This window comes from Gopherus flavomarginatus, chromosome 9 (assembly GCF_025201925.1).
Source record: "Gopherus flavomarginatus isolate rGopFla2 chromosome 9, rGopFla2.mat.asm, whole genome shotgun sequence".
Lineage (NCBI taxonomy): Eukaryota > Metazoa > Chordata > Testudines > Testudinidae > Gopherus > Gopherus flavomarginatus.
The window spans coordinates 5196495-5209528 of NC_066625.1; the positions used below are offsets into that span (position 1 = coordinate 5196495).

Here is a 13034-nt window from a genome sequence, read left to right on the forward strand (position 1 = left end):
CCCTGGCAGATTACTCCTGGGGCACCATTAACAACTGTCTGAAAGTGCCCAAGCGTTTCGCCATCCCAGCTGGAGGAGAAGTCTCACGGAGCCATTGCTCAGCAGCCGAGCAGGGGAGGGCGGCGTGTGAGCCATCACAACTGAAGCCAAGAGAAATAGAAAAGGAAAACAAGTTGGCTGTACCTAATTAGACATATAAAAACCACCCCAGCCTTACGGCAGGTCACACACAGACCTAAGTCTTATGATTTGTCAGCCTCCAAACAGCAAGGCAATCGGACAATGCAGAGTGCAAGCACCGCGCCACAAAAGGAGACCTATAGCGAGGAGTCCATGTTGAAATCCATTCCGCAAGGACTTTTTTTCCCAAAGATCTGTCAGTGACGCTGTTCTACAATGGAGTGCTTTGTTTGCCATGGTGTCTGCAGAACAGCATCATTCTAGCTATCAAACTGGTCCAAAACTCCTCCCCTAACTCTGTCTGCTCTTGGTCTTTCCGTCACCAACCCAAGAAACTGAAAGCTCAGACCAGCCATTCCCTCCTCCTTTACTTATTTCCAGTGACAGATGTTTGGACTGCCATTCATCTCAACTTATAATTGTTACCTGCATTTAATAGATTTCTGGACTCTTCAGCCAAGGCCCATACTATACCTTCGGCTGAGTTATGAGCCGTGGCTAGCTGCCCAATGGTTAGAAACACACTGTAAATCAGGGACACCAAATTACTAATAAAAGTAGGTTCCTACTGTGTGATTCAAAATATGTCAAGTTTCACATAATCGTATATTCATTATGAGCTGCAATCCTCTTTTTATTGGTTTACATAGGCTGGAATTACAAACATATTACAGCAGCATTTCATCACATGCTCTTTCGGTTCTGGTAACTGTTGAAACAAAAATCTTAGACTGAAGAGGAAAAAGAAAAACAACAACCCAAATACAACAAACTCCCATAACTCCAAGACTCCACCATTCTAAGAGGTGCAGGGATTAATACAACTTTGCTCTCACCACTCCTACCCTGCCACTTCCAACCCTCCTCCAAAACAGGGCTTTCATGTGTCACGCAAAACACATCTCTGTTTTAAAGCGTGGAAGTTTGTTTTTTATCGTGTTTGTTCAAAGCTTCCCTTTCTGCAGAGGTTGAATAGAAATTTCTGCTTGTTTGAAAGGTGGGTAAAAGATCACTTCAAAACCCAGCGTGACTATGGGCTTGCTGCGTAGTTCTACCGCTCACGGCATGACGTGGCTTTTACAAAAGTTACGTTTTTGTAACAAGAACATAACACACCTAGGTAGTTACATTGGGTACCTGCTGAGCCAGAATCTTCAGCAGCCAGTCAGATCCCTCTTTTTATAATGCCCCTTTGATAACAGCTGGCTATTTTCTGGGGTATGATCCACAACCCACTCAAATCAATAGGAGCCGTTTCCATCCTTTGACTCAGTCCTCTAGAGCAGTGGTTCTCAACCTTTTTGGGCTCAGGACTATTTGTAAATGTTTATGACCTGTCACAACCCACTACACAGTCTGGGGCTGGAGGCCCTGGGGTGGTTTCAGTCGGATCCTGCCCGGCACTCACCCCACAGTGGTGGCTCCTGCAGTTCCTGTGCTGTGGGGCTAGCTGGGCTTGGCTCACCACCCCGGGCGCTGCAACCTACCGCCTCCCTGACTGGACCAAATCTGTGTGAGTGGAGCTATGACCTGGCTCATGGGGTTGCAGTGTCACTCACTCAAATTTGGCCTACCCAGACTCCCATTATCACGATGGCTGGGCCCAAACTGAGTGGTGCTGGGACCCCAGAGGTCGCAGTGCCTGGAGCAGGGAGATGAGCCCAGCCTGCCCCATGGGACAGGAGCTGCCATGAGACCCTTTGAAACATTCTGGTCACCCAGTTTTGAGTCCAGATCCACGGGTGAAGAAACCTGCTCTAGAGAACATCTCATGGTCAGCACAATATGGGCCTGCGGCTGGCAGAAGCAGAGGTCTAACTATGGAAGACTGGCCAGTTTCATCCAGGTTACCTCAGACCCTCCAGCTGGGTTAAAAGACTTGGGCCCAGTCCTTCCATCAGCTGCCTGGCTACAGCTCATGTTGACTTCAGTAGGAATTGCGCACACAACTGGTAGGATGATCGAATTCCCAGTCCTCCAGTTCTACTTCCTCCCCGCAACATCCTCAAGAGATACTGATTAAATTCTAAACAGCTCAATAACTGATCAAGAGGAACTAGCAGGCACGCAGATCCCACAGTGGGTGTGCTGCAGGCACCTACACAGACTCTCTCCCGTGACAGGCCGACCTGGCTGCAAGCACAAAAACTGGGGAACTAACATGTTGTTTGTAAACCATCACTCTGCTTCTATTTTATACCCCTTTCCTCTCCCTTTCTCTGTCTTGTCTATTCAGATTACAAAGCAGGGAATGTCGCTTACTCGAGCCTAGCACAATGGGGCCTCGTTATCAATCAGCCCCTGCACACTGTTATAATACCAAAGCAACAACAATAGATTGCACATGCTCTGTTGAGGGTCTTCTCCTTCCCTACCCCTCTGGTGTTACCGCAAACCCAGCCAGTTTTCAACCGGTAGATAAACAAGTTCTATGAGGTTGAAAGCAGTGATAAGTATTAGCCTATGTGGACACTTGAAGAGATAGCTAGTATGACCTCAGAAAGGTAGCCCAATCGCCTAACGCAGAACCCTGTATGCTATCATGCAGAAGGCTCTTTTTCAGGGGCATCCTTATGACTTTCCTCCTGCCAGAGCAGAAAGGCAAGGCAGGATCATGGAGGAGATTTTCCCAACTGGAGGAAGGAAAACACACACACACACACACACACACACACACACACACACACGAAAAAAAATCACTCTAAATATGACTCATATGACTCTCTTCCTTCTATGCTTATTATCATAATCTTTTTATATCTAATATATTGTGCCTCTTAAGAATGGTTATAAATTTAAAGCAAAACTATAGTCAAACAAATCATAATACAGTAGGAGAGGATTTTGTGATCTCTTTCAAGCACACCCTTTCCCCTCCATCCAATGAACAGCTACTCTGAACCTATCAGCTACCAGAGAGATTAAAAAAAACTCATGTAAGATACAAAGACTGGCTAATTGACTATATTTCATGATGTTGATAGGAGACTAGAACAGAACAGGTGTTCTGTGGGTCTATTCAAATAATTAGTACCTTCCAAAAGCGCCGTATGTGTTTACTATCCTGAGCGGGTTGAATGAGGTGTTCATGACTTGTCTGGAATTAAGCAGGTTGAGAACGACAGGTATACTGAGATAGGTGATCAGGAGTCCAAATGTGACGTTCACCACTTTGCGGACATAGCAGCCTGGTTAGAACACAAACAAAACCAGAAAGGAAGTGACTTCACCGTCTGAGGTTGCTCATGATCAGTTCGGACCCTGCTTCTAAGAAGATAGTTTTTTTTCCCTACAATCCTTTCAAGGTCACCTGACAGGCAATTTCAGAGGGCTGCTAACAGTTGGTGTCAGCTCTCTTTCAAGCTAAAGTGGATGAATTCTTACACGTAATCAAACAAATCCTCGCCAGTAGGCCATGAAATCTCTCTCCAAAGATCTGCCTCTCTCTAAATAGTCTGAGAAGGGGCTGAAAAGAAAAATGTCTAAAATGTTTGAGTAATAAGTTTTAGTGTAGGAAAAAACCACAGCTGGCATTTAGACATTGTTCAAAATTGCCCCCCTTGTTTTTAAGACTCTCCATGTACTCTCTCCAGCTGATTTTAAACCCTCTCTATTCCCCATCATGGTTCCTAACACCAGCCTTTTCTTAGTCCTTCTTCACCGCTAGTGGAAGAGAGAGCACTTCTCCACAGCTCTTACCACTGGAATTTGCTTTTCTGAATCTCCCTGCCATGGACACAACTCCTCTCTTTGATTCTCATCTCTTCCCTGGCTAGTGCCTCTGTACACTTCTCTTTCCTTTGGCTATCACTTATTACACCGCTACCTTGATATAATGCCACCCGATATAACACAAATTTGGATATAACGCGGTAAAGCAGCACTCCGGGGGCGGGGGCGGGGGGGGCTGCGCAAGCCAGTGGATCAAAGCAAGTTCAATATAACACAGTTTCACCTATAATGTGGTAAGATTTTTTGGCTCCCGAGGACAGTGTTATATCGGGGTAGAGGTGTATTTCAATTTCAGAATTGCAAAGTGCTTTGGGATATGGCTTTCATGAAGGACATTGTGAACGAGACTGATGTTGTACTGGATAACATGCGGTATAATAAGCTATGGCAGCCTCGAAAGGGTTTTTTGTGCTTATGATTGTTTTTAATTTAATGTGGACAGTCAAAGGAGAAGACTCAAAGCAAATGCACGCAGCTTTCCTCCTATCTCTGCAGGAGCGGGACGGTTATTTAAGCCTCTTATATAGTCTGAATAATTGTTTAGTCTGGGAATATTTTTGGAGAATCGCTTGATTCGGGTGGGTTATCTAACCCAGCCCCCTGCATCGCAGCAGGGCTGCCTCTGTGATCAGGCAAAGCAATACGTAAGTTGCTCAAGGAATATGTTTTGTCCTTCAGATGGCCTGAGGCTTCTAGCCTGTAAGGAAAAAAAAAAATCAGATATGAACACCAATGACTACAAAGTTTTATTGTGAATGTCGGTGTTCCCCAAGTCACCATTTGTCTGGATGCTGTGTAAATATAGGCCTGATTCTGCATATCCCTGCTTCTCAGACTCCTCTGCCACTAACTGGGTGAACACAGGATGTGGCCCTTTGACAGTTAGCTCATTGGGGCCACAGGTCGTCTCTTCTTGCATGGCTATAAAGCACCACAGACACCTGCAGCACTGTGTACATCATAACCATGCCCTCCAAATTGCATCGATCTGACCTTCAACCACAGTTACAGTACAATCCATGTGGAGAATGGCATCAGAAAGGAGTGAAACTGGCGGAAGAGGTCCAGGGTCTGCTTTGCAGCCCAATTAATGGGAATCTTGCCATTGACTTCAGTGAGACTTGGATCAGGCCCTTAAGGTAAGTCTAGACTACCCGCTGGATCGACGGGTAGCCATCGCTCTATCGAAGATCGATATATCGTGTCTCGTCTAGACGCGATATACCGATCCCCGAACGCGCTCCCGTCGACTCTGGAACTCCACCAGGGCGAGAGGTGGAAGTGGAGTTGATGGGGGGAGCCATGGCTGTTGATCCCACACCGTGAGGACGGAAGGTAAGTTGAAATAAGATACATCGACTTCAGCTGCGCTATTCCTGTAGCTGAAGTCGCGTATCTTACATCAACCCCCGGCCCTAGTGTAGACCAGGCCTTAGATACCAAGGTGCAGATCCCTTACCAGTACTTAGGCACTTAAGTCTCATTGAAATCAACGGGAGTTGGTGCCGTGAGTATCTGGTCCCATGTGACACGCTCCTTATAAAAACCTTCACATGAACAAAAGGGGCATAAAATGCCACTCACTCCATTCTTCTGACTCTTGGCATTAACTTTCCTCCATGACTTTTGCTACTTGGCCCTCCTGTCCAAGGCACCGACTCAGCAATCCATTCTTACTCAGCACGTGTATAAGCACTTTCTGGAACAGGGATGGATTTAAGCTGGGACTGAACCCAAGTTTGTAGCAAGTATGGGAGGTTCTTCTAAGGAACCCTTAACTTCTGGTCTGTGGGGATCCGTCAGAGAATGTCATGGAGTAAATTTAGGAAGTTGAGTCATAAGAGGATCTCTCTCATTCTCAAAATGATTCACCAATTGGTAAATGGAAGAACCATTTTTCTGTCTCTTCTCCAACAAGACAGGCATAGGTTTGCTCAGAGTGACTGAAAAACACAACTCAACAGGAGCAAAGAATCCTGTGGCACCTTATAGACTAACAGACGTTTTGGAGCATGAGCTTTCGTGGGTGAATACCCACTTCCTCAGATGCATGTAGTGGAAATTTCCAGGGGCAGGTATATATATGCTAGCAAGCAAGCTAGAGATAACGAGGTCAGTTCAATCAGGGAGGATGAGGCCCTGTTCTAGCAGTTGAGGTGTGAAAACCAAGAGAGGAGAAACTGGTTCTGTAGTTGGCAAGCCATTCACAGTCTTTGTTCAATCCTGAGCTGATGGTGTCAAATTTGCAGATTAACTGAAGCTCAGCAGTTTCTCTTTGAAGTCTGGTCCTGAAGTTTTTTTGCTGCAGGATGGCCACCTTAAGGTCTGCTATAGTGTGGCCAGGGAGGTTGAAGTGCTCTCCTACAGGTTTTTGTATATTGCCATTCCTAATGTCTGATTTGTGTCCATTTATCCTTTTCCGTTATCTACATAGTACACAGACCACAGTGAGAGATTATGCCATACTCTATCAAAAAAACTGAGGAACCACCTGATCAGCATCCTATACAACAAACAGGAAAACATCAAAAAAGAGCTCTCCAACCTGGAGACTCTCATTAATAACCAAACTTCTATACACATGGACTTCACTAAAATAAGACAGGAGATCTACATTACTCACTTCACCTCTCTACAAAGGAAAAAGGACTGTAAGCTGTCCAAACTCCTACCTGCTACGTGGGGCCACAACCGTGGTACCCCTAACCCACCCAGCAATATCGTCAATCTATCCAACTACACACTCAGCCCAGAAGAAAAGTCTGTCCTATCTCGGGGACTCTCTTTCTGCCCTGCCACCCCCACCAACATGATACAGTTCTGTGGCGATCTGGAAGCTCACTTTCGCCGTCTCCGACTCAAAGAATACTTCCAGGACAACACTGAACAGTGCACTGATACACAGGTGCCCTCCCACCAACAGCACAAGAAGAAGAACTCCACATGGACTCCTCCTGAGGGTCGAAATGACAGTCTGGACTTATACATTGAATGCTTCCGCCGGCGTGCACAGGCAGAAATCGTGGAAAAACAACATCGCTTGCCTCACAACCTAAGTCGTGCAGAACGCAATGCCATCCACAGCCTCAGAAACCACCCTGACGTTATCATCAAAGAGGCTGATAAAGGAGGTGCCGTTGTCATCATGAACAGGTCTGACTACCAAAAGGAGGCTGCCAGACAACTCTCCAATACCAAATTCTACAGGCCACTTCCCTCAGATCCCACTGAGGAATACACTAAGAAACTACAGCATCTATTCAGGACACTCCCTACACTAACACCAGAAGAAATCAACATACCCCTAGAGCCCCGACCAGGGTTATTCTATCTACTACCCAAGATCCACAAACCCGGAAATCCTGGAAGCCCCATCATCTCGGGCATTGGCACTCTCACTGAAGGACTGTCTGGATATATGGACTCTCTACTCAGACCCTATGCCACCAGCACTCCCAGCTATCTCCGTGACACCACTGATCTCCCGAGGAAACTACAATGCATTGGTCACCTCCCAGAAAACACCATCCTAGCCACCATGGATGTAGAGGCTCTCTACACAAACATCCCACACACAGATGGAATACAAGCTGTCAGGAACACTATCCCTGATGATGCCACAGCACAACTGGCTGCTGAGCTCTGTGCCTTTATACTTACACACAACTATTTCAAATTTGATGACAATATATATCTCCAGAACAGTGGCACTGCAATGGGCACCCGCATGGCCCCACAATATGCCAATATCTTTATGGCAGACCTGGAACAACGCTTCCTCAGCTCTCGTCCACTCACGCCCCTTCTCTACCTACGCTGCATTGATGACATCTTCATCATCTGGACCCATGGGAAGGAGACTCTGGAAAAATTCCACCACGATTTCAACAGCTTCCACCCCACCATCAACCTCAGCCTGGACCAATCTACATGGGAGGTCCACTTTCTTGACACCACGGTGCAAATAAGTGATGGTCACATTAACACCACCCTATATCGAAAACCTACCGACCGCTATGCCTACCTTCATGCCTCCAGCTTCCATCCCGGACACATCACATGATCCATTGTCTGCAGCCAAGCACTGAGGTACAACCGTATCTGCTCTAACCCCTCAGACAGAGACCAACACCTACAAAATCTCCACCAAGCATTCTCAAAACTACAATACCCGCACAAGGAAATAAGGAAACAGATCAACAGAGCCAGACGTGTACCCAGAAGCCTCCTACTGCAAGACAAACCCAAGAAAGAAGCCAACAGGACTCCACTGGCCATCACATACAGCCCCCAGCTAAAACCCCTCCAACGCATCATCAAGGATCTACAACCCATCCTGGACAATGATCCCACACTTTCACAGGCCTTGGGTGGCAGGCCAGTCCTTGCCCACAGACAACCTGCCAACCTGAAACATATTCTCACCAGTAACTGCACACCGCACCATAATAACTCTAGCTCTGGAACCAATCCATGCAACAAACCTCGATGCCAACTCTGCCCACATATCAACACCAGCGACACCATCACAGGACCTAACCAGATCAGCCACACCATCACTGGCTCATTCACCTGCACATCCACCAATGTAATATACGCCATTATATGCCAGCAATGCCCCTCTGCTATGTACATCGGCCAAACTGGACAGTCTCTATGGAAAAGGATAAATGGACACAAATCAGACATTAGGAATGGCAATATACAAAAACCTGTAGGAGAGCACTTCAACCTCCCTGACCACACTATAGCAGACCTTAAGGTGGCCATCCTGCAGCAAAAAAACTTCAGGACCAGACTTCAAAGAGAAACTGCTGAGCTTCAGTTCATCTGCAAATTTGACACCATCAGCTCAGGATTGAACAAAGACTGTGAATGGCTTGCCAACTACAGAACCAGTTTCTCCTCTCTTGGTTTTCACACCTCAACTGCTAGAACAGGGCCTCATCCTCCCTGATTGAACTGACCTCATTATCTCTAGTTTGCTTGCTAGCATATATATACCTGCCCCTGGAAATTTCCACTACATGCATCTGAGGAAGTGGGTATTCACCCACGAAAGCTCATGCTCCAAAACGTCTGTCAGTCTATAAGGTGCCACAGGATTCTTTGCTGCTTTTACAGATCCAGACTAACACGGCTACCCCTCTGAAACTCAACAGGAGATCTCTAGCATCACTCCAGTCACTGGATTTACCAGGCTTGCTGGAAAACGACTTGGAATTCAAATGCTGCAACTAAAAGAGATTTCTTCTAGTAAAATATTTAAAATAAATGTGTAGTGCAATGAAATATAATGAGTATTATGGAAACTAAACAGTTCTGTTTAATAAACGGCATAATCTGAGGTGGATCGGGCTTGCTTCGAAAGAACTACAGGCAGGCATTTTATTTTGTAAACATGTTTTTGTCTTCCCAATGGATGTTTGGTATATTTAAAAACTAGCATCTGTAACTGATGTTGATATTATGTTCAATTTGTTGCTTATGTATTGTTTATACAAATCCTAGAAACAGTTCTACATCTGTTATCCAGCCCCATGTAAGTAAATCCCCCTTCTCTCTGCACTATCAGTTCTCTTTGGGGATATGATTTTCTTTTTTTAAATCTTAGCAGTGTATATTAGCCACATGCTTCACTGTTCCTTTTTTATTCAGGTTAACAAAACTTCTATTTACTTTTTCATGCTATGCCTGTAGGCCAAACTATATGCCCAGGGCAATCTGACAGCCAAGTTCTTGATGCTTGAACAAGCCCAGCATTCTTGACAAAGTGTGATAGCCCCATTCCTTAAAATTTGTGAGAGAGGATTTTATGCCCTCCTCCTCCTTTTTTTTCTGATTTGGCACCACATTAAATTACTGAGTTAATTCCAGAATCAAAACGTTCTGCTTATGTTAGAACCATGACGACTCATGAATTGTCTAAAGACAACTGGACAGAGCTACTATGTCCATTGTGTCAGTGGCAAATAGTGTAAAACTGCAAGTGGGATAAATGTGAAAAACGTTTTCTATGTTTCAACAAAAAAAAATACCACTGAAATTCCGGTCCCATGGACATCAATGGGAGTGTTGTTACTGACTTCATCGGAGGCAAGTTTTCTACCTCTATATTGCTTACTTTGCGCACGTCCAGACTAACCCGCGGCATCAGCGGGTTAAAATCGATTGCTCGGGGATCGATATATCGCGTCTAGTCTGGACGCGATGTATCGATCCCCGAGCGCGCTTACATCGATTCCGGAACTCCATCAACCCGAACGGAGTTCCGGAATCGACACGGAGAGCCGCGGACATCGATGCCGCGCCGTCCAGACGGGTGAGTACCTCGATTTTAGAAATTCGACTTCAGCTACGTTATTCCCGTAGCTGAAGTTGCGTATCTAAAATCGATTTTAATACCTAGTCTGGACGTGGGCTTAGTTACATCTGATGCTTTTCCTCGTGCTGAATAGTACCTTAAAATGCTTCCACTGAAGTCAATGGAACAAGGTGCCACCCACCAGGAGCAAAGATATCAGAATTTTAGCTTTAGAGGCTTATTTTTCTATAAGCAGATACAACCCACACTAACACCATGTAAGTATCCCCCCATGTAGCTGGAGGATAGAAGTGTATAAGTCAGCTCCTACCTCTGTGCTAATGGTTCTTTAGTGTAAGTAGCAGAGACTTAGGTTTTAAGATCCAGAGGTCCTTCAATGTGAGTGATCCCACTAGGGAATTGTCACACAAAGATACTTCCCTTCCCCTGCATACATAATAATAAGACCTAGCTCATGTAAAGTGCTTTCCAAAGGGAGGTATCATTATCCCTATTTCACAGGTGCAGAAACAGGCACAGAATGGTGAAGGGACTTGCCCAAGTTCACCCAGCAGGCCAGTGACCGAGCTTGGAATAAAAGTGGTAAGAGCACTAGACAGATAAGGTTTTAGTCCTCACCGGAATGACCTACCATATCTCAAAGGAAGCCTCTGTCCTGCTGCCTCTTTGGCTTGTATCTTCAACACCTGGTCCTTCACACATCCCTCTTTGGAACTGAATAGGAATCCCAAGCAGGCATCATCAAAACAGGCAATGCTGGGCACTATGGTTAACCAGTTGAGGAAGCTCAGGTTCCCACTGATAATTAAGACCACCTAAGTAGGAAAGAATGAAAGCACAGGGTAGTTGTGAGTTTAGGCAGGGGAATGCACTGAAAAAGTGTCATCTGGCCAGGTTTCCAAGCAATGTGTCCCAGCCTTAGTACAACAGCCTTTGTCTGTAGGAGGAAAGGAAACGTCCATGCGCACAATGGTTTGTTCTCTTGAAACAAGGTTAGATGCAGTGATAATTGCAGCTGCAGTGACTGTAACAAAGTATCTGGGAATCTGAACATACCCTGCCAACCTGTAGAAAAACCTCTGCAGTTATTGTGGCCATCTTCTGGGGAAGGCCTCAAATCTCAAACATCATTTCACTTGTCGTCGCCAGTGGATCTTGAAGGCAGGGCCAGACAGCCCTGTGCCAAAGGGGCTTTTACCGCTCAAGCTCATGGAAATGTTGAGTGGATCCATTGTTTTTTTAAATTACTTAAAAAATATATATAAACATTTGTGTCCGGTTGCTTCAGCACTGCAAAGGGGGTTCTCCTTGCATTATTTCCTGGCTCAGGAGGGACCGTGAACTGAGCTGATTTTAATTGGAGACCCAAGTACACATTGACACCGAGTGATCGCTGCAATCCTACAGCTAATTTAAACCACTAAAAACACAATAAAAAAGTGTGTGTGTGTGTGTGTGTGTGTATGTGTTGGGGAATGTTATGAAAAAGGGTTAGCTAGGAGCCTGGCAATTCAAACAGCGAGGAAATGGCTGAGCTTCCTCCATCTACAGTCATGGAGGAGGAGGAATTGAGTGGCTGTGGATGGCATTTCTCTCATGTAACCTCAGACACGCAATTTCTGGTGACAATTCCCCTGCAACAGCCCCGGCTGTCCGCACAGCTATAGAGGCAACCGCCTCAAAGAACTGCAATCACTGGTAAGTAACCACTTTTTCTTCTTGGGATGACCACTCACAGGAGAAACGCCCCTAAAGGGTATACTGTAATACCATACAGAGCGTATACCATAGTAAAGTGCTTGAAACAACAGCGAGCACAGTCCTTTCTCAGAAGCTATCTACATGCACCCAATAGCAGTGACAAGAAAACCCTGGATACCGCGTTATCACAACCCTGCACACGTTTCTCTGCTGAACTTCCTCTTGTCTGAAATTACCAAAGACATGGCAAAAAAAACCCACCACACTATAGGCCCGAACATGCTCCCACGGACACTCAAAGTGAGTTCTGCCATTACTTTCAGTGGGAAAAGGATCACCTGTGTGTGGTGACTTGATTCCCATACTCACCTCTGTGACTATGCTGTTTGGTTCCATGTTTGATTGTCTATGTGGTTATTTCCTGATTATGCCCACATATTGGTGAAACCAAGGTTTCAGAAACCCTAGAGAAAAACTTTGGCACTTCTAACTGAAAAGCAGCCCTTAAATATCTGTGCGCTTTTCAAGAGGTCATTTTTATTTTAGCTTTTATTACCCATTTATGAGGATGTTTTGCGTGTGTAACACAGAACAGAAAAAGTGGGATCATTTGAAAGCTCTTGGAAGAGCATAAATATTTGTATATATTAGGCCAGATTTTTGAGATAAAGGGTATTTTTTCTTCTCATTACAATGATTTGAAAATCCAAGGGACCTTCTTGCACCCAGTTCCCCAATCAATCTTAATGAGCATAAAACAGTCATTTCTTGGGCACAGTCCATTTCACCGTGGTCATGAATCACATGCCTTCAGAGCATATGGCTCTATTTTACAGACTTAAAGTTACATGATGTCACTTTTTTGCCATTTTCATGGGTCAGCCACAGAAAAGATGGAGCTACATCTCTGCTCAGGCTGAATTACAAACCCAAATTCGGAGCCTTTCATTAGAACTCCACATACCACTTGAAAACACAGGACAATTTCTCCATCATTATTATTGTTTCCCACTCTCAAAACTCCCCTGATGTCACTGGGATTGCACAGCTGTTAAGGAAGGCAGAATTTAGCTGTCAAGAAAGGCAGAATTATGCA

General features: G+C 45.3%; 1 protein-coding gene across 2 annotated transcripts in view; it reads right to left on the bottom strand.

Moving 5' to 3' along the window:
* Positions 1-13034, bottom strand: part of LMF1 (lipase maturation factor 1) — a 335172-nt gene that overhangs the window by 33632 nt on the left and 288506 nt on the right. For both annotated transcript variants that reach the window (XM_050967272.1, XM_050967273.1), the window contains 2 exons: positions 10869-11052; positions 3215-3368 (listed from right to left, as the gene is read on the bottom strand). In XM_050967272.1, the coding sequence (XP_050823229.1) occupies positions 3215-3368; positions 10869-11052 (338 nt within the window). The remainder of the gene's footprint in view (positions 1-3214; positions 3369-10868; positions 11053-13034) is intronic.